The sequence below is a fragment of the Plectropomus leopardus genome, chromosome 14, assembly GCF_008729295.1.
Source record: "Plectropomus leopardus isolate mb chromosome 14, YSFRI_Pleo_2.0, whole genome shotgun sequence".
NCBI lineage: Eukaryota > Metazoa > Chordata > Actinopteri > Perciformes > Serranidae > Plectropomus > Plectropomus leopardus.
In genome coordinates, this window is record NC_056476.1 from 18,019,230 (window position 1) to 18,044,227 (window position 24,998).

Here is a 24,998-nt window from a genome sequence, read left to right on the forward strand (position 1 = left end):
ACTAACCCTTACCCATGATTAATCATTATTTCAGAAGAGTGGCTGTTTTTTGTTTGTTTGCTTGTTTTTTGTATTTGTTGTTTTATTTTTAAACTTAACTTAACTGAAACTACTGATCATTTATTTTTCCAGTTTATGTAGGTTGAGTGTGTTTCATAATTCTCAATTATTTGAAAGCCCATTAGAAGGCCCTGGTGTAAAAATGAGGTGTGGGCCCCACACCGTGGCCCCTGTTTCTAGGAAATTATTGTGTTAACATGATTTGAATACATTCTTTTATACAATAAAGGTCTCAACATTGAGTCTTTATGCAGGTATTTATTTACAGGGAAACTTTGGTATTTGTCCACCTGAACCATATTTTGTTTTTGTGTGTTAAGTGATTAAAACTCATTAAAATTAGAAATGCAGTGGAACTGTTTAGCATATAATATGATTTACAAAAATAAATAAATACTGTATTTTTATTTTTAACAATTACTTATGTTTCTTCATACATATATATTTTCATACATTTTTTAAATATTTAGAGATTTTTTTAAACATGAACAACTGTGTATCAGCATTACAAAATGAGGTATACAAAAATATATGTCAGCCTGCACAGTGCTCGCACACAAATTTGTGCATGTTGGTCTGACATTTTTTCACAAAATCATACTTTTCCTGTTAAACATTACTTGATATGCCATACATGAAATATGTCTTTGAGGAAACCAGAAAGAAAAGATAGAAAAAGAACGAGACAGTAGTATTGTGGCCTAAAACACTCCTAACCTCACCTAACTAAAATCCTAGAACAGGAGTTTCAGCACCAGTTCCCTGATCCTAGAGGGCCCCCTAACACTCATCATTATTTACATGTAGGCTACAAACTAAAACAAAAATGTTGGACCTGAAATTTGTTTTTTTTCTAGCATATTTACCTACTTTAGATTCTACCTTATTTAGCCTCTTAATATTCTACCATGTATGTGTTTACTCGTTTCTATCATATTTCTGTTCTTCACTATTAGCTCCTGACCTAAATTTGGAGACTTTGAAGATTTGTTTTATACAGTTTAATATTTCAGTCTCTTGTCTGTTTTAATTTGTGTGTTTTGCTTTTCCTGCTGTTTTGTAGCTTTTTTTGTACCCCAGCCACATTCGGTTCACCCTGCTGCCATCTGGCAAAAGATACACAAGTATCTGCTGCTGTACCACCAGACTATGGACCAGCCTTATTCCCCAGGCTGTAAACTCCTCCTTCAACTCCAAAAGATGTAACATGATCAAGGATAAATTTTAATTTCATTTTTAAACTATGAAGGACTAGTAAATCTACCTTATGCCTTGTATGTTGTGAATGCACCTGATCCTTTTGGTCTTGTGGAAAGATGTTGAAACATTTCTTTTTGTATATAAAAATTGTTCAATAATTTAAAAAAGCTTGGATAGCTGCCAGAGGAGAACTAGACTGATGAGAAAACTGTGGTTAGCCGGGGACTGCAGGTGTGAAGTGCCTCCAGTAGATGGCAGTAATGCAACAGTGAGGATGCAAGTTACCGGTAAACCTCAGAGAAGAAGTAACTAGACGCTACAACAGTCGAGTACCTACAACTGTGCTAAAACGACAACGTTTGCTACTCGTAGATGCCTCTTTGAACGGATATTTATTTCAATCAAAGGACGTGTTGGTAAGGTTTGCAAAAAAAATCCTTTAGCCAAAGAGCACATCGCGTCTCTCGTTATGAGCTGGTCGTCAAGCTAAGGCTACGCTAGCTAGCATTACCCAGCTAACTGAGCTAATCGCGCAGGGAAACAGACTGTACACACAACAGACAGCTAATGTTGCATTTCTCATGTTTAAATGTTGTTTCTTGTAGCAGCGCAGGCCTTTAAACGAGTTAAAGTTAACCAGTGTATGGTAATTAACTGTCTCCAGCAAGTTTACTGTCGTTAGCTAGTGATGTCAGATATACGCGTGTAAACAAAAAGCTAACGTTAGCCGCATCACAAAGTTATAAACAGACGGTTCACGCTCCCAGATTTTGGTATTTGTTGCTCGTGTTGACGTTTTTCCTTTGTTAGAGTTACCGTATTATGAACAATGACGAGAAATGCTAAAAATAGTGATTAAAAAGCAGGTCTCACAATAGCTCTGTTACCAGTCTGTGTCGGGTAACAGGCCCGTTTAATGTCAAGCTCAGTTCAATCAGTCCCGGGCACAGCTGACATAATAATATGATTATGTGTTTTGATTTGTTTAAGGTCTTGTTAAAAACGTAATATCCTGTTTGTAGCTATCTGCATGAGATTTTCTCCGTAAATGATGTCTCAAAAATGTAAAACGACATCAACAACAACAAAACAAACATATTTCATAACTATATTTAGCAACGTGTGCAATGCCTGCACAACGTTAAATACACTGTACAGGTTAGTCAACACACAAACGAAATAAAGGTACAGTTTCAGTACGACAGAATATTTTAAATGTCCAGTTTGTAGGATTTATGGGGGTGTATTGGCAGAAATGGATTATAATATTTTAAAAAAGCATGTTTCCTTTAGTGTATAATAACCTTGTAAGAACCAAGGTGAATTGTTACAACCTTAAAAATAAGATTTTTGTGTTTTCGTTTCGTTTGAATATAGGATGCACGATAATATCGGCACATCATCAGCTGATTGACAGATTTTGTCTTTAAAATGAAATACTGGAATCAGCCAACATCCTGATTTCTGCTGATATGACAAACCGATTTTTAAAAATTATTATTGACAAAGTGAACATGTACAAAACGTAAGCCCCAAGTTTAAGTATTTTTCTTATTTTGCACAATGAATGAATATTACAGACACTGAAAGCATTTTATTTTATGTTTCTGTTTGCTGGTGGGCTATCAGGATAAGACTGCATAATATGATAATTGCTCAACAGAAAAGGTTTGATGATCAGTATAATTAGATGGGGGAAAGAAGAAAATAGCTAAATTAGACTAGACTGAATTGCAATTTAGTCAATGAAATGTCCTCTACAATCACCCTGCCATCAAGACTCTAAAATATGGGAATAAAAAGTAATGCAGTTTGAAATATTCACAAATTTCATGGTTACAAATTGACTGTCTCTTCATATTTTTAGTCTTTTTTAAAAAAAAATCCATCTATTTATTAATTTTGTAGAGCAGTATGAGAATACAGTGGGGGTAAAAAAAAAAAAAAACACCAACAGCAAATGCACAAACAACCAAAAAACAAGAACTGCGTAAACAGAAAACCAACAAACAGTAAGACAAATCAAAACGAGCAAACAACAGAAAAAACAGGACATTGGTGGTAACACAGAAAAGAAAAAAAAAACCTGAACATTATCACATGGGTTGCAGGTTATTGATATACGACACAGTGATACAGTTAACCTGTTAGACCATGAGCCATTCACCTCAATTTTCCAATCAGATTGATGACCAGTTGACATATTTTCTGAAAGAGTTTCTCCCTGTTTGACATAATGAATCGTATTTTCTCCAAATGTACAACTTTTACTTCCTTCAGCCACATATACAATGTTGGGGAGTGTCTCAGATTTTCAAAATTATAGCAGCAATTATTTTATATATTTTACATATTTTCAGTCCGTACAGGATGTGAACCAACCTGTGGTCTTATATTTCCATTACATACCACAAATTAGAGGCAAAATCACATTGAACTCTGTAGAAGCGATGATTTGATCTTGTCAGTTACCTTTCTTAACTCTCCATTTTTACAGAAGAGGCAAGCATGAGCAGTTTTAGTAGACCTGACAGACACAGGACACCGACATTCACCAGGGCAGCTAACCTTGGAGCATCCAAGTCTGACCTGGAGAGAGATTCAGGCTTCTCAGGTTTGCATCAATTACTTTACACCATAGTTGCAACCCTTTAAGTTTTGTGTTTGTCCCAATGTACGTTTTGTTTTAACACTATAGTTTTGCTTGTGTTGTGAGCTGCTTGTACCTGCATACAATTAGCATTTCGACGAGAAAAAAATACTATCAGTTCATAAACGAGGTCAGCTTTAATCAAATGTAGGGATCTAGGTCACATTTTCTATCTAGGCTATCCTGTGTTTTTCTTATGACTTTTATTTACAATTCGAAGGCTGACCTGGATTCGGCTCCTCATCATGTTGATGGTATCCTTTTTTACAGAGGCTCTCGAGAGGCTTATCTACATCTGACACTGTTGTCATAGTACTGATGTTCTGCCCTAGGTGCTGTGCACAATAGAAAGGTAACTGCGTTGCTTTTTAACATGACGATGCCCATACGCTTGTCTCTCCCTCCTCAGATGCCAGCTCTGAGTACCTCAGTGCGGTCGATCTGACGGACTCTGAAGATGCAGGAAGGAACGGGTCGATAGTCGGCCAGGACCCGACTGGTCCGCAGGTGACTGTGATGGGAGGCTCGTATGCTGGACTTTCTCCAATGATCATCATGAATAACTTTGTCTTAAAGCAGGTAAAATACAGCGTTATGTCTGCCTCTGCTGAGCACTTATGTAGGGCTTTATCATCAAAATATATCACTTACGCTGCTACTTGTTATTTTTTACTGCGTATAGACTCATATGGAGTGAATCCCTCTCAGTTATCACTTATGATCCACTAGAAGTGCGTGGCAGTGTATTTATCTTCAGAGTTTGTGTCCTCAGCCTGTAATATTGTACTCTTATTTTCTGTGCTCGGGACGTTTGCGGGCGTGTACCCCTTCAGCGCTCAGGTGAGGTCAAGCTGAATATTAAAGCAGCGACCAGGTGCCTGACTGTAAGCAGCAGGCATCTAAGCGACATGGAGCAGAAAAAATGCCAAACGAGAGTGAATCTGGGGTTTTCTTTTATTTTCACTTTGGCTGGTGAGTGTGTTTACAAGCAGTGATTGACAGCCTTGCATAGAGTACCTTCAGTACGTGCTGTATACAGTGGTGCAGGAATTACTCCTAAAACGCAGAAATCTGTTCGCATTTTAGCAATTTTCTCGAAGTTAATAGGTTTTTTAAATGGGTTTTTGGTTAGCCACATGAAATAAGGTCTGTGGTCAACACAAGCTTAAGAGACAGTCACGTTTTTGTGAAACGACGTAAAATAAATAAATAAAAGCCTTTAAATGTCCTAAAAAAGGTGGTTGTTAAGAAGTGGCTAAATGAGACTAATGGCAAACGGACTGTACTTGTATAGCGCTTTTCTACCACTCAAAGCGCTTTTATACTACATGTCACATTCACCCATTCACACACACATTCACACACTGGTGGCCGAGGCTTCTGTACAAGATGCCACCTGCTACTTAGTAACCATTCACACGCACTCACACTCCGATGACGCAGCATCGGGAGCAATTTTGGGTTCAGTATCTTGCCCAAGGATACTTCAACATGTTGACTGGAGGAGCCGGGAATCAAACCGCTGACCCTTAATAGTTGACTTTACAGTCTTGTCATGGAAAACCTGGAAAAGTCATGGAATTAGTGAAAATCATTAAATGTATCGGTAAAGTCATGGAACCGTGTTGTATCTAATGCAATGCAGAATAACAGCAAATTTATTTTTGAAGCCATGGACATAACGTAGATCTAATGGTCAGTGTGTAACGTTTGTTTACAATTTCGAGCAAGAAGTGCAAGAAAAAAATTCTGGGTCATTGAAAAGTCATGGAAAAATGTTGGAATTTTGTCCATGAAGATGTGAGGGAACCCTGAGATTATCTCGCTGAAAGAAATGCGTAAATATCATAAGAGCTCATTTCCTGCAATAATCCAATAATCAGTAGAAAAATCCCATTGGCTTTTGAAGAGGGAACCGGGGAGATGTTAACTTTGGTTGGCCTACAAAAACACGTGTTGCACTCTTATTATGGCTATTACAGAATAGGTTGGCATGACATTTACAATTGTTTTTTCTCTCTAGCCATCACAGATGGCTCCAGCAGAAAAACAGTGGGGCTTTCCTTCACCTTTGGAGGTGATGCCTCAGTCACAGGTGGTTCTTCTTCAACCCATGGTCTCAAACGGTAGCAGCAGCTCTCCAAAGACTAGCTCTGAAAATATCCGACAATCCAAAAGCTACGTGCCCATCCTCAAGTCTTATCCCAAAATAGCCCCACACCCAGCGGAGGCGCCCACTAAGAGGGCAGGGTCTTCCAAGTTGAGGGTGAGCTCAACGTCAGGATATGATCAGCGACAGAGGAGGCACCACCATGGCCACAGGCTCTACAGCTCCCCCAGCCCGCAGCCACCACCGCAGACTCCTGTCAAACCCGTCACCACCTTTGAAGCAGCAAACAACCAATCACAGGCAGCTGAGAGTCAGGAGCAACTCTGTGACAAGTCTCTGTCCCCGCCGGCAGGGACCGGCTCTCTGCTCCCCTTCACAGATGAATACAGGACAGATATTGTCTTCAACGGGATGGATGTAGACCAGGACGACACCCTCTCAGTGGACACGAACAAACTGAAACGTTTTAGTAATACCTACAACATTCTCAACAAATCTGGCTTGCTGGGGATCACCATGCGCACAAAGCAGCTGATCAAGGAGAATAAGCGCACCCAAGGCGAGCTGCAGCAGCTTCAGGAGCAGACGGCTCTGCTGCTGGAGGCTCTGAGCAGCGGAGACCCGCAGCTTTGGACTAAACTGCAGCTCTCGCTTCAACGTTCAGACAAGGAGCAGTGTGGAGCTAAAGCTCAGAGTGTGCCGGCATAGAGCACTGATGGTTACGACCAGCGGTTCTTAATCAGTGAGTCACAAGATGATTTATTGAATGTGAACATATGTCTCAAATCTTAACAACAAAAGCTGTCGAATACTGTGCTCACACCGAACGCAATGAACATTTTTGTGTCTCGTTACTCGTGCGTACGCCCCTGCTGGGGGTATTTTTGGAGCATTTTGCAACTGACAAAAATTTGCCTTCAACAGCAGTGGCTATGGTAGCTAGGAGTGGCAACTAACAGCTAACTTTGGTTTGCAGTGAAGCACAACCGAAAACCGGATGTAAGAAGCTCCGTGCTTTAAAGCAAAGTGAATCAAGACGGGAACTCTCAGCACATTGCACGCCCTCCGTTGTTTACTTTCCACAGTAAAAGACTAACTTATTACTCAGAGCATTTTGCTAGGAAGCAATTAAACAAAATAACTTACACAAGTTACGAACAGTGGACAGCTTACATATTTTTTCAGATCTAACCCTAACGTGTTAGCTTTGCTCACTAATCTCGAGCCCTCCAAATCGTTATTTGTTCGCTCTCTCTGCAGTCAGATACTGATGCAAAGTGTAGCTCCGCGTGTCCTCAGTGACATACTTCATCCTTCATTTCTGAATCTCGGTAAAGTCAGGAGAATCTCAACGCTAATAGGCTATTGCGACACAGCATAATGCAAGTTTTAAAAAAATTCAACTTGCGCGATGGACACGAAGACGTGAATTTTGCATTCATTGTCCAACATGCTCATCGTGCCCCCCGGCGTGAATTTGCATCTCTTTGTGTTTTTGCATTAAGTTTGCGTGTAAACTCTGCATGAAATGCTCCCATCGCGTTAGGTGTGAACACACCATCAGTGTGAAATATCCATTAGCATTTTAACTAAACAGACATCTTATAACTAAATTAAACTTTCACACTTTTTTTTAGGACAGTTGAAATCATCTCAGTATTGAGAACTGCTGAAGCACACATAAAGTGGCAGTAAGGAAGCATGCTTACATTTTAAACCCTTGCCTATAATGAATTTTCTTGCCTCTGCTGATTTCAATTTCGCAAGGATCACTTGCAATAGGGCTATGGCTTCTATATTTTGCATAAAACGCATGTGCGCATCACGCGTGAGGGCATAGAGGGTTAATTCCTTATTCATGCCTTGATGTGATTGCTTTAGAGAAAATATCAGCATCACTTTTACTTTTTAAATTAAGTTTAAAAAAATCCATTGTGGATATATGTGGCCTGCGTTTCAGGTTCCTCGTGACTGAGGTCTTGAAACAGGACAGTGTATTGTCCTTTCTTTTTTTTTCTTTTTTTTTTTTTTTTAAATATACCATGTTTTTATATGGGATGTTAAATGAAGGTGAATGAGCAGGTGCCTCTTTGATGAGGAAGTGTATATAATAACAGTTTCTGTTGTCAAACAGAAGCTGGGTAGCTCACAGAGAGTTCAGACGGCAGGCACAAACATGACTTTTACTTTTTCAGTAATTTTCATACTTTTTGTCAGTATTATTTATTTATAGTACCATGTCAGACCAAGACGAAAGCTGTGTGAATAATATAACTAAACCAAGCACATTATAAACCAGTTTGTCAGTTCACTGGTGGAGCAAGTTTCTTCTTATTGAAAGACATATTTTAAGAAGTTAACTAGGCATTCGCGAAAGCTTAAACTGTAGCAAGTGAAGTGCTGTAGCTATATATTTTTCTCTTGACTTTGCATATGTCGTTGCCATGTTCATTCCTGCTGTTTAAGCGTAGTTTTGTGTATTAATTAAGGCAAAGAAATGACAACTGAATAGTTTGATATTACAGACTCTTGCACTTTAGATTACTGACACTTTTTCTAGACAAATGTTACAACTTGTATCCAGAAAATGAGCATTCTGTCTTGATAAAACAATGTGAATATAAACGTTAATCTGGATGCCTGTGCCTTTTTTAATATGCTCATGTTTGCACTTCATGTCAACGCTTCAGCAGCTTAGATTGTGAGTTTTTGTGGAAGAAAGTGGAATGTAAAAAGTCTCCAAAGAGTTAATATTCTTATCTGAAACAAAACAAATCACGCTCTGGCTGGGAGATACATCCAGAGTTGATGTAGAAAGATGAAGACAAGTAAAGTCATAAATGGTTTTGTTTCAAACGTTAAGTCGAAACCAGATGTTGTATTATTTATTTCAGCAACAATACTGTACTGTTGCAATGTTTTTTTTTATTCATGAGTAGTTGTAAACCTAAGAAATAATCCTTGGTTTTGAAGGTTAAAATTCTTTTAAGGTTACTTTTCAGAGATTATTTTTTCCTGTTGTTGTGAAAAGTGCTTTCTGTGTTGTTTCTTTAGAAAATGTCACTTTGGCTAATAATGAACTGTCATAAAACTCTGAAGACCATTTCCTCTCAGTCGTTTATTCACCTTTGTGCATCAGAATTAAAAACAAAAAAAAAACAGATGGTTGCTTGTGATATGAATACTTTTATTGGTATAACAGGAATAGACAAAATAGCTCTAAAAAGTATATTTATTGAAATCCAAAACATCTTCGACATGATGTTGAATATGTCAGTAGCTGTAGCAGCAGCATAACAGTGAAAAGTCCTTACTATGTCTATACAGAGGGCCCTATGTTAGCAGTGTAGTAAGTACAACATCTTTGGGGTCATCTGTAAGCATATAAGATGTGTTTATGGCACATTGTGAATAATACCCTGGATAATAATACGGTTATCTTCACATTACCCCCACCCATTCTTACAAAGGAGCATAATACTGTATCGTGTGAGTCACATTCATTTGAGTAGAAATCAGGCTCAACATGTAACAGTTTATTATCAGAACAATAACGTCAAGCCTGGCAGTTTATGCTGTAGACACATACTGTTTTCTTGTATGCTAGCCCTTAACGTCAAAGTAAATTATTGTGAAAGCTACCCTAAGTTTCCTGAATGTCACACGAGCATCCTACAAGGAAGTGTGAACAGCAACACACTTCTAATGGTAATCTCAGAGCACCGTGTGGCGCGGGCGTTCAAATCAATAGCGTTGATATAAAACAGCGAAGCTGTGAATGCATGCACTTATGCAAAGCTGTCTTTAAATTTTGATGCAAGCATATATTGTGCATGTAAAACTGCCGCATGTCCCAAACAACCAGCTTATTAGTTCTAATATTGTCTTGTCAAAAGCTACTTACCTAAAGGATACACTTACACTATGCACTTATTCAAAAGTTTCGCACTGGTATTATATGGCTCCTGTCCTTAAAGGAATGTGTGCTAACGGCTTAATATTTTAAAGGACTACTTTAAAGGACCCGTGTGTAGGATTTAGGGAGATCTAATGGCAGAGATTGAATATAATATTCATAACCACCTGAAACTAAGAATCGTGTTTTCAGTAGCTTAGAGTCGAGCCCTTCATATCCACATAGGGAGCGGAGGCCACCATGTTGTACCACATTTCTACTGTAGCCCAAAATGGACAAACTAAGCACTGGCTTAGGTAAGCTACTGTTTAACATTTGAACCCATACCGGCACAGGGATCCGCACTTGTAGTTCAGTACTTGTACCCAACAATACTTTTTTCAGTACTTCTCTGTACTAAAAAAAATGTCATTTTTGCTTAAGCTGCAGGGGTGACGTAGAGGACATAAGTGCAATTCTGCTCCTCTGCTTTTATCTAATCACACAGATCTATTTCAGTAATAATAGGCTATAACAAAAATAGTTTAAAAAAGGAAATAGACCAGACGCCTAAACTATCACAACATGTCAGCGCTGCAGCAGCAATAGTTTTGGCTCACTGGTGGCTGATGGACTGGCCGCGATCGGCTTCCCGGCTCTAAAATGCTCGAGGCTGTTCGAAATTGAGGTTTTCTTTATTTTCCCCAACATTGTAGCTTGTTTGGCATCTTAGCCATTGCCATCTTGGATTTTCGAAGGTCATTGTTTTGGAGACATGTAGGTCTATGGGGACTGACAGCCTCAAGTAGAGATAAGAGGAACTGCAGTTTTTGGCACTTCTGCAGTGGCCTTATTTTTCAGCACTGAAGGTTGCAGCTTTGTTTCAGCTTTAGATACCGTTAGATTTGGATGGCTAGATTTTCCTCTAGTGATGGGGGAAATCAAATCCCCCTTGTCCACGGACTTTGGGTGAAAGCAAGTTGATAATTTTTCCTTACATGCAACACCTATTCAAGCTTAAAAAGGGAGGAGTGACAGGGAAGTATTCTTTTTTTTTGCAATTTGCAGCCTCTCTGCCAAATGGCACTAAATCCTACACATTGGTCCTTTAAAGGTAAAAAAGCATCCATTTAGTACTTAAAATCCATCACCACATGTATCCCAAGAAAGCATTTTCTACAACCTGTGCTGCTTGTGTGACCTATTGGGAGTTATTGATATGACGTGGTTATCACTCAGTCCTGCTTGTGTGCATCTGTGTCATCGGAGCACGTTTCCGCCGTCTGCACAGGCAGAATAAGGCCAAGGATCCAGCGGGTACCAAACACATCCTTCAGGTTGTTTCTCCAGGGGCTGCGGTTCTCCACGAGCTGCCCCCTCTGCATCTGACACCAGGTCTGCCCCCGGGCCACCAGCAGCACCTGCTGGCAGCAGAAGCCTGCACAGACCAGGCCGATGCCGAGCCACACATAGAGCATCAGCACCAGGAATAACTGCAAGCCTGAGATTGTTCCTGTGAGGAAGGATTAAGAAGGATATGTGAAACTCTCAGAAAGTCAAAATGTGTCTTGAATTATTAGCTTCAATTTTTTGGAATTACTTAACAACTCACCCATGAAGAAGTAACCAGTGGAGAGAGGAAGAAGAGTCAGGAAGGTCAGCGGGTTCTCAAAGGAGATGGAGTACTCCACTGTTAAAAAGGCAACACCAAGAACCAAGGAGTACAAACAGGTGCATGATGTGTAGATGCAGAACATGATGAAGTAGCGCATGTTTTTGTTTCCGATGCAGTTTCCGGTGAAAAAACAGTGGTGATCCCTCTTCAGGATGACTTTCTTACACAGTTTGCAGAAGTGACGATTGTTCAGGAGGTAGTGTGCATCCACTTTGTCCGAGCAGTGCGCCGAACACACGGGAACCACAGTCTCATTGGCGCTTTCAGCGGGATATTTAATAGTCATTATGTAATTTCCCAGTGCGTTGAACATCAAGAAAAGGAAAACAACTGTGTGAAGAGTTGTAGACCCCCTCAGTGATGTGTCCGGGTTTGGGAAGATTGTAGGGATGAAGAAGCCAAAATGCAAAATGAAGGTGACAGCTGTAGCCATGAAGAAGTAGGCAGGTGCTACAGCATTGAGAAGCCTCAGTTTTAACATCCTGGTGAACATGTCTGTGAGAGCGTGAAAACACAAAGCAGAATGTTATCAGAAACTTTTGACAACTGCCAGACGCTCAGAGGATAATGTAGCAGCACTTTGACAAAAAAATGTAAAAAGAGAATTCAAAAAAATGCTCCACAAGCTTTTTTTTTATTTTAAAGAATTTTTTTTAGGCTTTTATGCCTTGAATCAATAGGAAAGCTTAGAGTGAAAGGGGGATACAGAAGGAACGACATGCAGCACTTTGGCCTTATGGGCCACTGAGCAAATTTCATAGGTGTGAACAGGGTCGTGCTCCAATGCTGTATCGAGTTCTCTTTCTACATCATTTCGTTCAACATTTGCACACGTTTTTACAGCACAGATAACCAGACTAGGTCTTTAACCCTTTGAAACCTGTATCGACAAATTTCTTACAGCCTTTCACAATTATATGAGGGGTTCAAAACATAGTTTTGAGTATGATCTTTCATTTTTGCCAGTATCCTCTCCTAAATCCCACACACTGGAGCTTTAATTTCACCTGAGAGCTGTTGACCATAATGTTATAAAAATTACAGTCCAGCAAAACTGCTGTTTTATACTTAATCTTCTATAGCATATACTGTAATAACATCATTCAGTAATGAAGAATTTCAAAATTTAGATTATTATATTATATTACAGGCCTAATATACTGCGACATATGCTGTATCTTCTTTTCTAATTATGTCAGAATACTTTAACAGTTTTGATGGAAATAAGGAGATTATAGAGGACTATTTACACGAAGCATCTTGGTGAAAGTAGCACACTTCCCATCAGGCCAGATACATGATACCAATTGGCTGCTCATTTAATAAGAAAAAAGAGAATGTAAGTCTGCTGCTGAGAAAAACTAATTTCTCTGCAAAGTAGGGTCTAGGGACTCTGAGGGGCCATTGAGAATACCAAGAATATCTCACCCTTTTCTCTGTGATCTCCTAACCTACAGCATTAACAGATGTGCACATCACAGAGGATCAAAGCACAAAAAGAGGAGAGAGACTGAACCTAAAACTGGCTCTTTATGCTCATTTATGAAACGCTGAGAAGCTCTACTGTAGGCCGACGGATGTCCTACATGACACAAAGCACATACAGCACCAATCAAGGACTATCGCAGTATTTCCACCTCCGTGTTTTCTTCAGGAAACAGATGATGGCGTCAATCATTTAATTTCCATGACGACGCAATTAAATTAAAGCACCATCCTCGCGGTGGCTGCCTACCTGCAGATGTCAGAGAGCGGGGGAGCTGTCCTTTCAGCACCGCGGAGCCTCGGCTCTCAGCTCGGCTCGTTCATTCAAACGCAGAGAAGGTGCTGATGGGTTGAGCCACATCGACGTGATTTTTTCATCAGGGGGGGTGTCTGCTCCTTTGTCTACCGCCGCCTGTTGGTCCGGATGCGTCTGTGTTTTTTCCCCATCTTCTGTTTTTATTTAATTTTCCAGCCTTTACTTTTTCTGGATACTTTGACCACAAAAATTTGTAAAAAAAAAAAAAAAATTAATTACATTTGTTTTTCTATGTTGAAATTGTAGTGCCATTACTTTATTACTGATGTTTGATCGTAATACTTTAAGAATAATTCGTAAAATAGCAGTGTTTCTCTACAAAACCTTCAATGAAACATTCTTTGAATCTTTGTTTTATTTAAATTCGGATATTTGTACCTTAATGTAACTGTTTTTGTTTTTGCAGCTGTTGATGCCAGTCATTTGATCGTTTATATACCATTTATATATATATATATACAATTTTTAAAATGTTACTTATTTCTAAACTTCTAAATGTATAAACTAAACACTCGCCTCTATCACCACATTCTCAATAGCACTCATCCTTTTAAAATGTACTTTGAAGATACATCAACTTAATGTACTCATGCACAAAAAGTCTCTTTGAATGATATACTTTAGGTTGTTATCAAGCATGTATTAATTTGTAATCAGTGCTTTGCTGTTGTATGTGGCTCCTTTCCTCTCTCATTTACACAGGCCTGTACTGTGAGAAGATAGCTTTGTTTAGTCTGGGCTAATAAGACTGCAGAGGTTTGTGACGATGCATGAAAGACAATTTTCCAGTAGGTGGCAATGCATCCTCAAATGTTTTACCTTTTAGTCTGACTGCTGTCAGATTAGTGATGTAGATTTATTACTATATTCTGCTATTACTCAGCAGGCGAATCAAATCCGCACTTTGCTTACCTCGTGTTGTCTCGTGGACTCAACCATTCTGGTGATATATTTTAGCTTTAAAAATACAATAATAATTTAATCAGCAAAATAATTATGTAATGATAGCAGATGATTGTATAATAATCAATTGGCATATCCTGAGATATCGGAGTTAAAGCATTATTTGACGCTCCCTTAGCAGCCCTCAGGTGTTTAATTGTCAGACGGTCCCTGAGCAGGTGGGAGTTTCTCTTGTTTCCTGGTGTTGGAGGAAAAAAAACAAAGCAGCATCCCCATCACCACCAGACGCCAGCGACCAGGACGCTTTTTGAGGTGAGCGATGTGATTTTTTTCCTTTAAACTCATGTATCCGTGTGTTGGTTTGAACGTAGACTGGAGGAATTAATTGCGCTATTTATGGCGCAATCGTTTTCATCAAGTTACAGAGCTGGAGGAAGGTGGGTGTGCAGACTGTTGTGAGTGCTGCAGTGAGCTGGGAAAGCACAGATTCGCCGAAAATTGTCTGATTCTTGCAGACAGAAACAAATTTTCTGTTAATTATAAAAATCAGATTTTAGAAATGAGTGAAACCTTGATGTTTTAGAGCTCTCTGCATCATGGTGCAGTGTTGTTATTGGGATGAGGTGTTTCTGGCAACGTGTCAGATTATTACACCCCAAACAGATCTTCTCACTACAACAACAATTGTTCCTCATGAAGTCATTTGGGTGGAGTATGTTTAAAGAGCGCATTTGGACTTCTCATTACTACATAAGGGCTCTTCAGGTTTCCAGTCATGTTGTGACTATGCTATTTCCTCTCTGCTGTCCTGTTGTTGTTCTGTTGGATTCACACTCACATTCAAAGCTTTTATCGGTCAGCAGTTTGACCTGTTGAGTCCATGCTAACTACATATTCATTTGGTTTTACACACAGTCTGACTGGCTCTGCTGCCCCCTAAATAACATTTCCAAGATATTCTTTAGGTAAACTGAAGTCAGAGTTGTTCCAATACCAAGTTCATTTTCCTATGACAGTATTGCCATTCATGCACATGAAGATACACATACCTCTTGTGGTTGAATCTTGTATTTGTAGTCTTGTCATTTCTAAAACAGACTCCATAGTGTGCTATTTACAACTCCTGCCATTTGCACCTGACTGTGATGAAGGGAAGTGGCCTTTAAAATGCCAGATTTCTAATGGGTTTTTGACATTTTAATGGGTCACTCGTGCAAAGCATTTGCATGGCAGCATGCTGAAGAATATGTCATGCCATATGGTGAGACTGAGTGTGAAAGAGAGAACTTCAATGTGCAGAACGGTCTTATTGTTTGTGTGTATTTATGGGAAACACAGTCTTCTTTAATGACTAAAATGTAAGCTGAGGTCAGTAGATACACAGCTCATTAACATCTGAGAATAAATGATAGTGATTATGGCAATTTGTGTTGCTTATTAATAAAAGAGGAGCTCTGGTGTGATTCCAGGCTCCCATTTATTATTTTTTCATAAACAGTGTTATTTTGCTTCTGAAGACAAGAAATTTCCCAGAAATTTCAAAAAGGATTTCAGTGAATGTCCTTGATTACAGCAAGAACAAGAGCGTCCTGCCTTTAAAGGTCTAGTGTGAAGTTTTTAAGGTGATATATTGTCAGAAATGGAATATAATATAACAAGTATGTTTTCTTTAGTGAACAGTTATCTAAAAATAAGACTTGTCATGTTTTCATTGCCTCAGACTGAGTTGTTTATATCTACATAGGGTGCTTGTTTGTGGAGATCGCCATGCTGCCCCGCCACGTTTCTACAGTGGCTCAGAAAGAACAAACCAAACGCTGGCTCTAGATAGGGCCTTTTTCCGCATTGGCCAGCAAAGTTTTTTTCTTTTGTTTTTCTAAGTGAAACTAAGTTCTAAGTTGTCGCTGCAAAATACCACTAAATACCCCCCTACACTGCTCCTTTAAACTCACTCTGGAGTACACCAACCCCTCCAGGGTTTAAAATGATGACGGAAAAAGTTAATAGCTCTTGAAAAGTGGTCACCATTGGAATCTATTGGAAGTGACATGATCAAAATGAGCACAAACTACACCTTTTACCAAAACCTTTTAATCAACCAGGTGCTGAGTATTTCATAAATACACATGATCTAATGTATATCTGGTTGTGCAGGTAAATGACACGCATAATATAAAACATGCTGATTGTAATGACAATGTAATTGACCAAGGTGTTTGTGGTTTTAATTAAAAGATTTTCAGTGTACTGTCACTTTAAAATTTGATGTTTTGAAGGAAGACAGCAGATTAAGTCTCCCAAGAAAAGGGAGCAAATGACTGTTGGTCATCTTTAATTATCACAGAGACATTAATATTTCATGAGACTCTAAGCTGAGATTGAACAAAGAGCACACAGTGAGGAAATACATATAGTACACAACTACAGCAACAAACAGCTGCAGAATATGTGGATGATAGAAAGCTGCATGTTCACGGGTCTACTTTATCTGGCTTCTTTGTTTAGGTCTGCATTTGTTTCAGCACCTTGAGCAGGTGGACCGCTCCAGCTGTACAGAACCATCTGACAGGAAATACAGTGGAGGGAAGCGAGGATTGGGGAGATATGATGTCGTCTGTTAAAACCTGTGAGAGTTACTTATATATATGCAAACATGCACCCACACACAGATATTCATATATGTATACTTAAATAAATACATACATATTTACACACCTTCACATGTACACAAAAGCATCAGCAATAACAATAACGTAGTTGTGAATGTCATGGGGGTCACCCCCCTTATGAAGTGGGCTAACAATGGCCCTTTTCCAGGTGGAGTTGACAAAGAGGGGTTAAATAGGTCACAAAGTGGATACATTAGAATATGGGGAGATAACTTTATACATTTTGTCTCAATGCCATCCGGTCCAGGTCTGCAGTCATCCTTTAGTTACACAATTGCACGCTGAACCTCAGCAGGGAGTATTTTTCGAAAAGAGAAGGAATTTCTGGGGAGGGAGCGACTGGGGGGGTCAGAAGCTGGAGGAGGTCAAATGTGCAAGAGCTGCCTATAAAAGAGAAGTGTTTACTAAAGATCTGTGAGATTTTGGGAGGGTCCTCAATTATGTATTTGTTGAATCTAACCTGGGTAGTGTTATTTTTATTTGACTTATTGAGAACATTGTTCATATTTTTCCAGAACTGTTTTGGATTGTGCATATTTTCTGAAAGATGTTTTTTATAGATAAGTCTGATTTTGCATTACGTGTTTTTGTTTTACACAAATTTCGTAGGGATCTATATTTTTCCCAGTCAGCAGGATCCTTTTTAGGAGGTTTTTATCATTTGATGAGGGGCGGTCGAGCCAGTTTAGTCGCTTGAAATAATCATTTATCCTGAATATTCAAATGAAGTAAGAGTTGTTATAACGCACTTAGTAAAGCCCTTTTGAACAGGTGGAGGTCTATAAATATTACCAATAATAAGATGTTTATTTTCAGGAAGTCTTAAGTTAATGAAAAGACACTCAAAAAATTATGAGGTTACTTTAAGAGTGGCAATTTCAGAACTGCAATGTGAGGCCACGCCTCCTCCTCTTGTACCTCTGTCTGCTCTGTGTAATATATAGTTGTCAAGTTTGCTCTCATCATCATGAATTTTGCTATGCAGCCAAGTTTCTGAGAGAGTAAACACTTGAGGTTTGTATTGGCCAACCCAAACTCTAATTAGGTCAATTTCAGGGAGAAGGCTCCTTATAGTCAAGTGTCTAATTTTTAAACCTTTCACAGTATCAATTTTGAGACAAGAGATCTTAAAGTAATGACTGGGCATTACACACACACACACACACACACACACACACACACACAACAAAAGACAAAAAAAAAGCAAAAAAAAAAAAATTCAGGATGTGTCATAAAACAGTCTACACAGCTGAGTCTGCATGGCTCATGAATAAGAAAAACAAAACAAAACAAAAAAACCCAACAGGAAACAGGGTCCAAAAACAGGTGAGAGAAAAAATGTAGGCTGAGGAAAAAGGAGTCTGACTGTTAATAATAATAATAATAGAAATTACAACTTCAGATGCCTTCATAACGTATTATTATTACTACCATCACCCTTCTTAAATTATAATCTTCGTGAGTCTCAGAGTGGAAACAGAAGAGAGGGAAGTATAGGCTCGAGAAAAGGCGCTGGCATCAAATAAATGAATAGATAAATTGGACAAGTTAAGTTAATAAAATTAAAAAATATAGTTTTCAGATGCCCTCATAACTTAATATTAACTTAATATTTTATAAATAATAGTTTTCGTGTGTCGCGTTAATCCTTCTACGTCACGTTTTGCGACAGTTGCAACCTCTTCACATGACTTTGCGACACTATTTACGGCAAACAGAGTAGTTCTGCAGCGCTCGCAGCAAAGTTCAACACAAAATACCAGCGCGGAAACCACAGGACATTTGCAAACAGAGTCCAAAGTTGCTGATGTTAAAGTGACTACTTGGACGACGAGTCAGCATATCGCTGAGTCCCAAAAAGCACCGGAGAGGCGCAAAGGAGGACGGGAGAGAGCGCGTCAGTGGACTTTGTCATGGAGAGTCAACATGTCATGGAGAACCTCAGCCTCTTCAGGGGAGCAAAAAGATGTTGTCTTACCACCGAGGACAACTTTCAGCGTGCAGGGAAAGACCACGGACTTCCTAAAGTTCAGCTCTTGAAGTCACTTCTTAACTCGGTCAAACTCTACGAGATAGAGGCAGATATGGACTCCGGTACCGGTGTCCTCCCGCTCCTTCTTTTCCCAGGAGAGCCTCATTATGTTTAGTTTGTCCTGGAAGTGGAGGGAATAGACCAGGATCGGCCTTGGTCCGGCTCTGGGGTCCAGCTTGGTGAAGGATGGAGAGCGGTGGCACCTCTGGATGACAGGACGGGCGGGAAAATTAGCTCCGGCAAGAAGCTGCGGGATCAGACGAGTCATGAAGGATGTCCTAACCCTCGGGTTTCTCAGGGACAGAGATGAAGTCCGGCTCCGGCTCGATCTTTCAGGTACGAATGATCCTTTTCAAGTGTTTTGACGCGTTAAATCAGATCTGGTAGGTCATCCTCATTGGAGCCGACTCTCTGCTCCAGCTCAGAAACTTGCCCTCGGTTTTGTTAAGGTTTGTAGTAATAATTTCAGGTTTAGCGTCCATGTGAGAGATCATCTGAAGCTTGGAGGGAGACTGGGTCTTGAGCCATTGTTTAGTCTGCTGCCGCGTCTTCTCGCGCACTGTAAGGAGAATTTAGGTGCGTAAATATGTCTCAACTTGTGTTTTCAGGGTCGCCACAAGTACTTTAATTTGTCCCCAAAAGATCAGAGCAACAGATATATCTCAAAAAGACCTTAAAAGGCAAACAAGCCAACAAACACATCACTTAAAATTTGCCTTACATGGAAAGACCAAACAGTGTGCAGATGAATAACATCCCCTGCTCTGAGGTTTAAGCTTTAGGAAACAGCAGGTTTAAGTGCGACTTGACTGTTGACATAAAAGATTTATAATCAACAGAGCTTGGTTACCCACTGCCAGGCAAGCTCAGTCACATGAATACTATACTCTTTACACTGACAGCATCTAGCTCTGTTGAAGACGATGAGCCAATATTATTTCAAGGAGACGGACAACTTATACATCAGTTTTGTAAATGCATTTATACCTCAAACCAACGTTTCTTTTGGCTTGAAGCGTTTACATTTCTTAGACTACTGACAATACCTGCAACATTTGGGCTACATACCATACTGTGTACTGCTGGATTCTCCAGTCAAACCATCCTAGTGAACCCTGATTGGTGATTCTGGAACAATCCCAACCAAAGCAGCCGAAAAGTAAATAAATATATTCATGGTAGACCTTCATATTTGATCATGCTGCTTATTTCTTTGTAGCACTATATTTCCTTGATGCATTGAGGTATTCACATTCTGTTTCCACACACATGTAGAGGGAGCTCCTCCCCACCGTCACACTAAAACCAGGATCAATCAGAGCCTGCACTGTGAAATCACACGAGTTTAGGTGCATCATCCCCCACACAGTCCGACTTTTTTTTGCACTTCTGTTATATGAGGGGGGTGTCACAATATCTGTAGTTTCACAGTAGCTACATCTGCTATTTTATAGTCTATCGCTTAACCACATTTACAGTAAAATGTTTTTAGACAGGGATCCATTTCATATTTGGGAGACTAAGAAGATCTGGCAAACACTGTTGGTCTTTGTTCTGCTGCCGGTAGGGGTATCCCAAAAATTAAAACCTCAATTTTTTTTCGAACATAGGAGGGCAATTCTTTTCAGCTCAGGTCTGTGGAGTTGTGGTGTGCATGTCTGTGTCATTTCCATCAAACCTCCTTCGTAAACATTCAGACAGTGCTAGTAGCCCAGTGCCAGGCAAGTAATGCTAAGCAGCCGAGAAGAAGACACTGTTTGATGAATTGTAGCATATTTATTGCAGGCTCCTGAATAAAATCGAATCAACATCATATTGTGGCAGACTTTGTGATAACAGCGATTGTTGTATTGCTCAAAAAAGAATCAATATGATATTGTATTGTGATGAAACTTGTGATTCACCTCAATTTTTTTGCATATTGAATTTGGCTTTTTTTGTCATTTATCGTCTTTTGTTGCAGTTATGAGTTTGCACTGTTAAGAGGTTGGAAAACTATTTGAAATCCTCAATTACGGTAGCATTTCAATAACATTGCAATTTCAATACTTATAGTGATATACATTTATATCCTAGTACTGCAGGTAAATACTGTATCTTGTGGTGTTTGACACAGTAGTGAATGAGCGTGAGCTCTACACTTGAGCCCAGACTGAGAATCTGAGAGGAACAGCCCACGCTGTTAACAGAAAGCACACTAATACTGTGTGTAGCACCAAACAGGCGTCAGCTCGTGTACTGTGTGCCTGCCCTATCTGTTAGTGATGATGATGATAACGGTGATAATGATGATGATAATGATGGTGGCAGTGAGATGTGCGCTGCAGCAAAAGTATGTGCAATCCATCCAAGATTGCATCATACAGTTAATGAGATGTGTTTCTGTGTTCATCTCCCCGGCCACGTGTCACAGGGCTGCTGGGTAGGAATAAAAATGTCAGGGAACACTTTGGTGAGAGCCCTTTGACGGAAAATCGAACACAAAGAGAATATTAGAGCAAAACGGCAGCTGGTAATACTGTGAAACCTCCATTTGTATTCCACCTGCCATCTAAGCACTACAGTTACGTACCAGCGGCTGGGCTTTGTTCTTTTCATGTCTTCAGTGAGAGTGGGCTCCCTGCTATTTGAGATTCCTGCTGTGAACTTTCCTGCTCTCCCACAGGGGTCCGTCACAGCCATACTGACGCATGCAGCATCATACACAGATACTCGCCAGCAAAGTGCATGCTGCCGCCATAAGCGTACTATGACACCAGGAAGCAGCATTAGATACTCACAGCCACAGATGATCTTATTCTCTCACTTTTCACACATTTCATGCTGCCTGTTGTATTTGTACTGTAGACACGTAGCCCAGACTGATATACCCGCAGGACCTCTGTCTGTAGCACGAGACAAGTCTTTTTTTCAACCATTAACTGGAAGCCTGTTAGAGCTGAAACAATCAGTCAGAGAACTACGTTGTTGTTCTTAGTTCATTTCTCAGCTGTTTGTGGTACCTCTGGTTTCTGCACTGTTGGTCGGGCAAAACAGGTTGTTTAAACATGTCAGCATTGGCTTTCTGTATGAAGTGATTTATTCACAAAAACATTATTGGCTGGGTAATCATTAATTAAAATAGATTTTTTTCAGCCTCACTGAACAGTATTGCCGACAGATTGATTTCCTACCCTCCAAACTTCTGCCATTAAATTATTAACCATGAAAATTAGCTTTTAAACCGGATAAATGTTACTCTGGCAAAACAAACCTGAGAAGCTGTGTTTTCAAAAAAATCCACAAGACAAAAAATAAACATAGATTTTAGGATAATATAGATTTTTCTGCATTGTAAAGGCTCCTTAACAGCTGCCTTTTAAACCTGAAATGTTGAAACTTTCTTGATTACAAATAGCAAAAGTTCCTGCTGCAGGTAACTACAGTGCCACACAGTTGTTATTTACCTGGAACAACAAGTAAACAAATACACATTAAGCACACCTTAAGTGAGGGCTGACTGATATGGAGAAAATCAAATTTCACAATATTTTTTTTTTTTACCAAATACCTCAATATCAATATTACAACAATATTGGGGGGTTGACTATTGTTGCTTTCACAAAATATATACACAGAGACATGTTTGATAAATAGTCATCACTAATGTGGATATAGCCAATACATGTATAAAGACAGATAACAGAACAGCTACAGCAGACTTAAGAGTTCAGAAAATTACATAATTTTACTGTAATGCAGCTTTTAAAACCAGAAAAAAGGCAACGGTATTATGATATCCAAAATCTAAGACGATATCTAGTAACATATCCTGATATCAGTATATTTTCAGTGTATTGCCTTGTCCTACTTCAAGCTTTGAGTTTCATTTTCATATAGTGATAAAAGCAATGGAGTCCAGTGGCTTCTTTGGTATATGATTGGCTTTATATATTAAGAATGATCATAATTACCGGACATCAAATGTAGGTGCAAGGTTATTGGAAAGTACCACAGATAATTTGAGTAATTCCTTCAACTTGACTCTAAAACACACATTTATTAAATAAAGTGCTTAAAAATCTAACCAGAATTAAAATGTAGTGTCATATACTATATATGGTAACATACAACATGTAAAACCACTGGTTTTGTCTTTCAATTTGTTGTTAAATATCCATGAATAACTGAGATACAAAAAGGCCCGAAAGAGAAAGTGATGCTTCCAGCTATAATACAGTGTTTGTTTCCAGTTAGCAGAGAGATTTTCATTGATCGCGCGTTCATATCAAAGATGCTTAAGATCTCTACAAAGAGTGAAGATTTCTCTGAAGGAATCTGTTAAAATGAGCAGTGCTGCACTTTTTTGTAGATGTGGGGGAGAAAGTAATTTCGGCTCAGGTTTTCTCACAGGCCCGTCTGTGGGATGAGCTCCAGCAGTATGAGAGGCTGTGGGTGGAATCTTCCAGAAGCTCAGAGGTATACAGAGAAAACACAGATCTATGCAGGTTGTGTAATTACCGCTGGTTCATGCGGCACACATGTTGTACTGAAGCCGTCACTGATGTCAGATGGATTCTAATGAGGAACGTCTACACAGCAGCAGCAGCAGCAGCAGCAGCAGCAGACGCACAGCGCTCCCCTGGGGGCCTACTGAGCATGTGCAGCCAGACAGGAAGCAGGTGTTTGTTGAGCGTTGTCCGTGAGCGTAGTCATCACTCTGGTCATGCTATGGCTCAGTCAGCCTTCAGAAAGAGGCTGGGTGGGTGGGGGAGCTGCATTAACTGTGAGCAGACACACCTCAGTGATCTGTGTTTGTGTGTTTTGTGATAGAGAGAGGGCGAGGTATGAAGAGAGCAAAGCCTCCACCCTCCTCCACCGAGCAGGTGGTGAGCAGATTGCGCGAAAACCTCCGCCCCCTCCCCGCCTCAGGCTGAGTCTGACGAGGGTTGCCCATCCACATCCCCCAGCACCCTCCAACCCAAGCCATCACAGCAGAGGCCTGTAGCTCATGTAGAGATGAAAATATTCACACATGGCATCCCCATTAAAATATTCCAGCAAACGAGTGAAGATACATTATATGACCTAGAATATGTGGATACTTCTGTCTGCAAACTGGGGCTCATTTCCATTGTTGGGCCCCTTTATTCCAGTTTAGGGAAACTAAATCTTGATGCTATGATTATATTTTAGACCAGGGGTCACAGATTTGAGACACACTTTTTGAGACTGACAGCTGCCTGAAGGAGAGAGAGAAATATGAGGCGCCACTTGCAGCGGTGGAGAAGGTATTCAGGCCCTTTACTGAAGTAAATGTACCTACAAATAAAAGCCTAGTCCCAACTGAACACGTGGTTCCTTTTACAAGCCGGGTTAGGCAACGCATTTTGATAAATAAAGGCCTTTCTCAATTAGAAGCTCTGTCTGGTTGCCATGTAGTTAATGTTTTAGAAGTTCATTGGATGTATGAAATTGGGTTGTTGATACTACACATAGTAGCTGCTTGTTGAGAGTCTCAGTTCGTTTTACTGAAACCATGAGAACCAAAAAACACGGTATTACCGACATAATAAACAAAAGAGCAATTAAAAAAGAGATAGATGTAGAAGAATATTTTTTAAAAAGCGAAGGAAAAAAGTTCATTGCAGATGGTTAAATAAATAAATAAAAAACTCAATAATATGAGAGAAGTTTTTTAAAAAATGACTTAAATGTTTATCATAATAGTTGCCAATTCATTTTTGTGTCAATTGGCTAATTTATTAATCAACTAATTGTTGCAGCTGTACTTGTATGAACTGTTTCGTTGAATAATAAATAACAAAACATCATGTTTTATTATTCTTCTTATGTTTTTTTATTCCAAAATCTTAATTTGCAAAGTAATTAATAACTTAATCTATCAGATAAATGTAAAAAAGTACAATATTTCCCTCTGAGATGTAGTGAAGTAAAAGTACACAATGCCATTACAAGAAAACACTCAAGTATTATGCATTTAAGTTCCTTATATTAGGGGGC

General features: G+C 39.5%; 3 protein-coding genes across 4 annotated transcripts in view; 2 read left to right on the forward strand and 1 right to left on the reverse strand.

Annotated features, from left to right (window-relative positions):
* The first annotated feature begins 1,532 nt into the window (after positions 1–1,532).
* On the forward strand, positions 1,533–9,158 carry cipca (CLOCK-interacting pacemaker a). The gene is made up of 4 exons (XM_042501479.1): positions 1,533–1,676; positions 3,758–3,874; positions 4,320–4,489; positions 5,934–9,158. The coding sequence occupies exons 2-4, from the start codon at positions 3,769–3,771 to the stop codon at positions 6,726–6,728; spliced, it is 1,071 nt and encodes a 356-aa protein (XP_042357413.1). The 5' UTR covers positions 1,533–1,676; positions 3,758–3,768; the 3' UTR covers positions 6,729–9,158.
* A 1,886-nt stretch (positions 9,159–11,044) lies between these two features.
* zdhhc22 (zinc finger DHHC-type palmitoyltransferase 22) lies at positions 11,045–13,395 on the reverse strand. Its single transcript, XM_042500125.1, has 3 exons — positions 13,326–13,395; positions 11,528–12,085; positions 11,045–11,428 (listed from the first exon to the last, which is right to left on the reverse strand). The coding sequence occupies exons 2-3, from the start codon at positions 12,081–12,083 to the stop codon at positions 11,151–11,153; spliced, it is 834 nt and encodes a 277-aa protein (XP_042356059.1). The 5' UTR covers positions 12,084–12,085; positions 13,326–13,395; the 3' UTR covers positions 11,045–11,150.
* Positions 13,396–14,588: 1,193 nt separating this feature from the next.
* tmem63c (transmembrane protein 63C) overlaps positions 14,589–24,998 on the forward strand; it is a 46,546-nt gene continuing 36,136 nt past the window's right edge. Inside the window, exon 1 of one of the 2 annotated variants that reach the window (XM_042500477.1) lies at positions 14,589–14,606. The gene's annotated coding sequence lies outside the window, so the exon portion shown is untranslated. Of the gene's footprint in view, positions 14,607–19,069; positions 19,332–24,998 lie in introns of those variants that run through there. The other variant, XM_042500476.1, reaches the window with a different exon arrangement.

Coding starts and splice junctions, on each gene's coding strand:
- cipca (XM_042501479.1), top strand. CDS start 3,769: ATGAGCAGTTTTAGTAGACCTGACAGACACAGGACACCGACATTCACC. Junction 3,875..4,319: donor GAGAGATTCAGGCTTCTCAG/GTTTGCATCAAT, acceptor CTCCCTCCTCAG/ATGCCAGCTCTGAGTACCTC. Junction 4,490..5,933: donor ATAACTTTGTCTTAAAGCAG/GTAAAATACAGC, acceptor TTTTCTCTCTAG/CCATCACAGATGGCTCCAGC.
- zdhhc22 (XM_042500125.1), bottom strand. CDS start 12,083: ATGTTCACCAGGATGTTAAAACTGAGGCTTCTCAATGCTGTAGCACCT. Junction 11,429..11,527: donor CACTGGTTACTTCTTCATGG/GTGAGTTGTTAA, acceptor CCTTCCTCACAG/GAACAATCTCAGGCTTGCAG.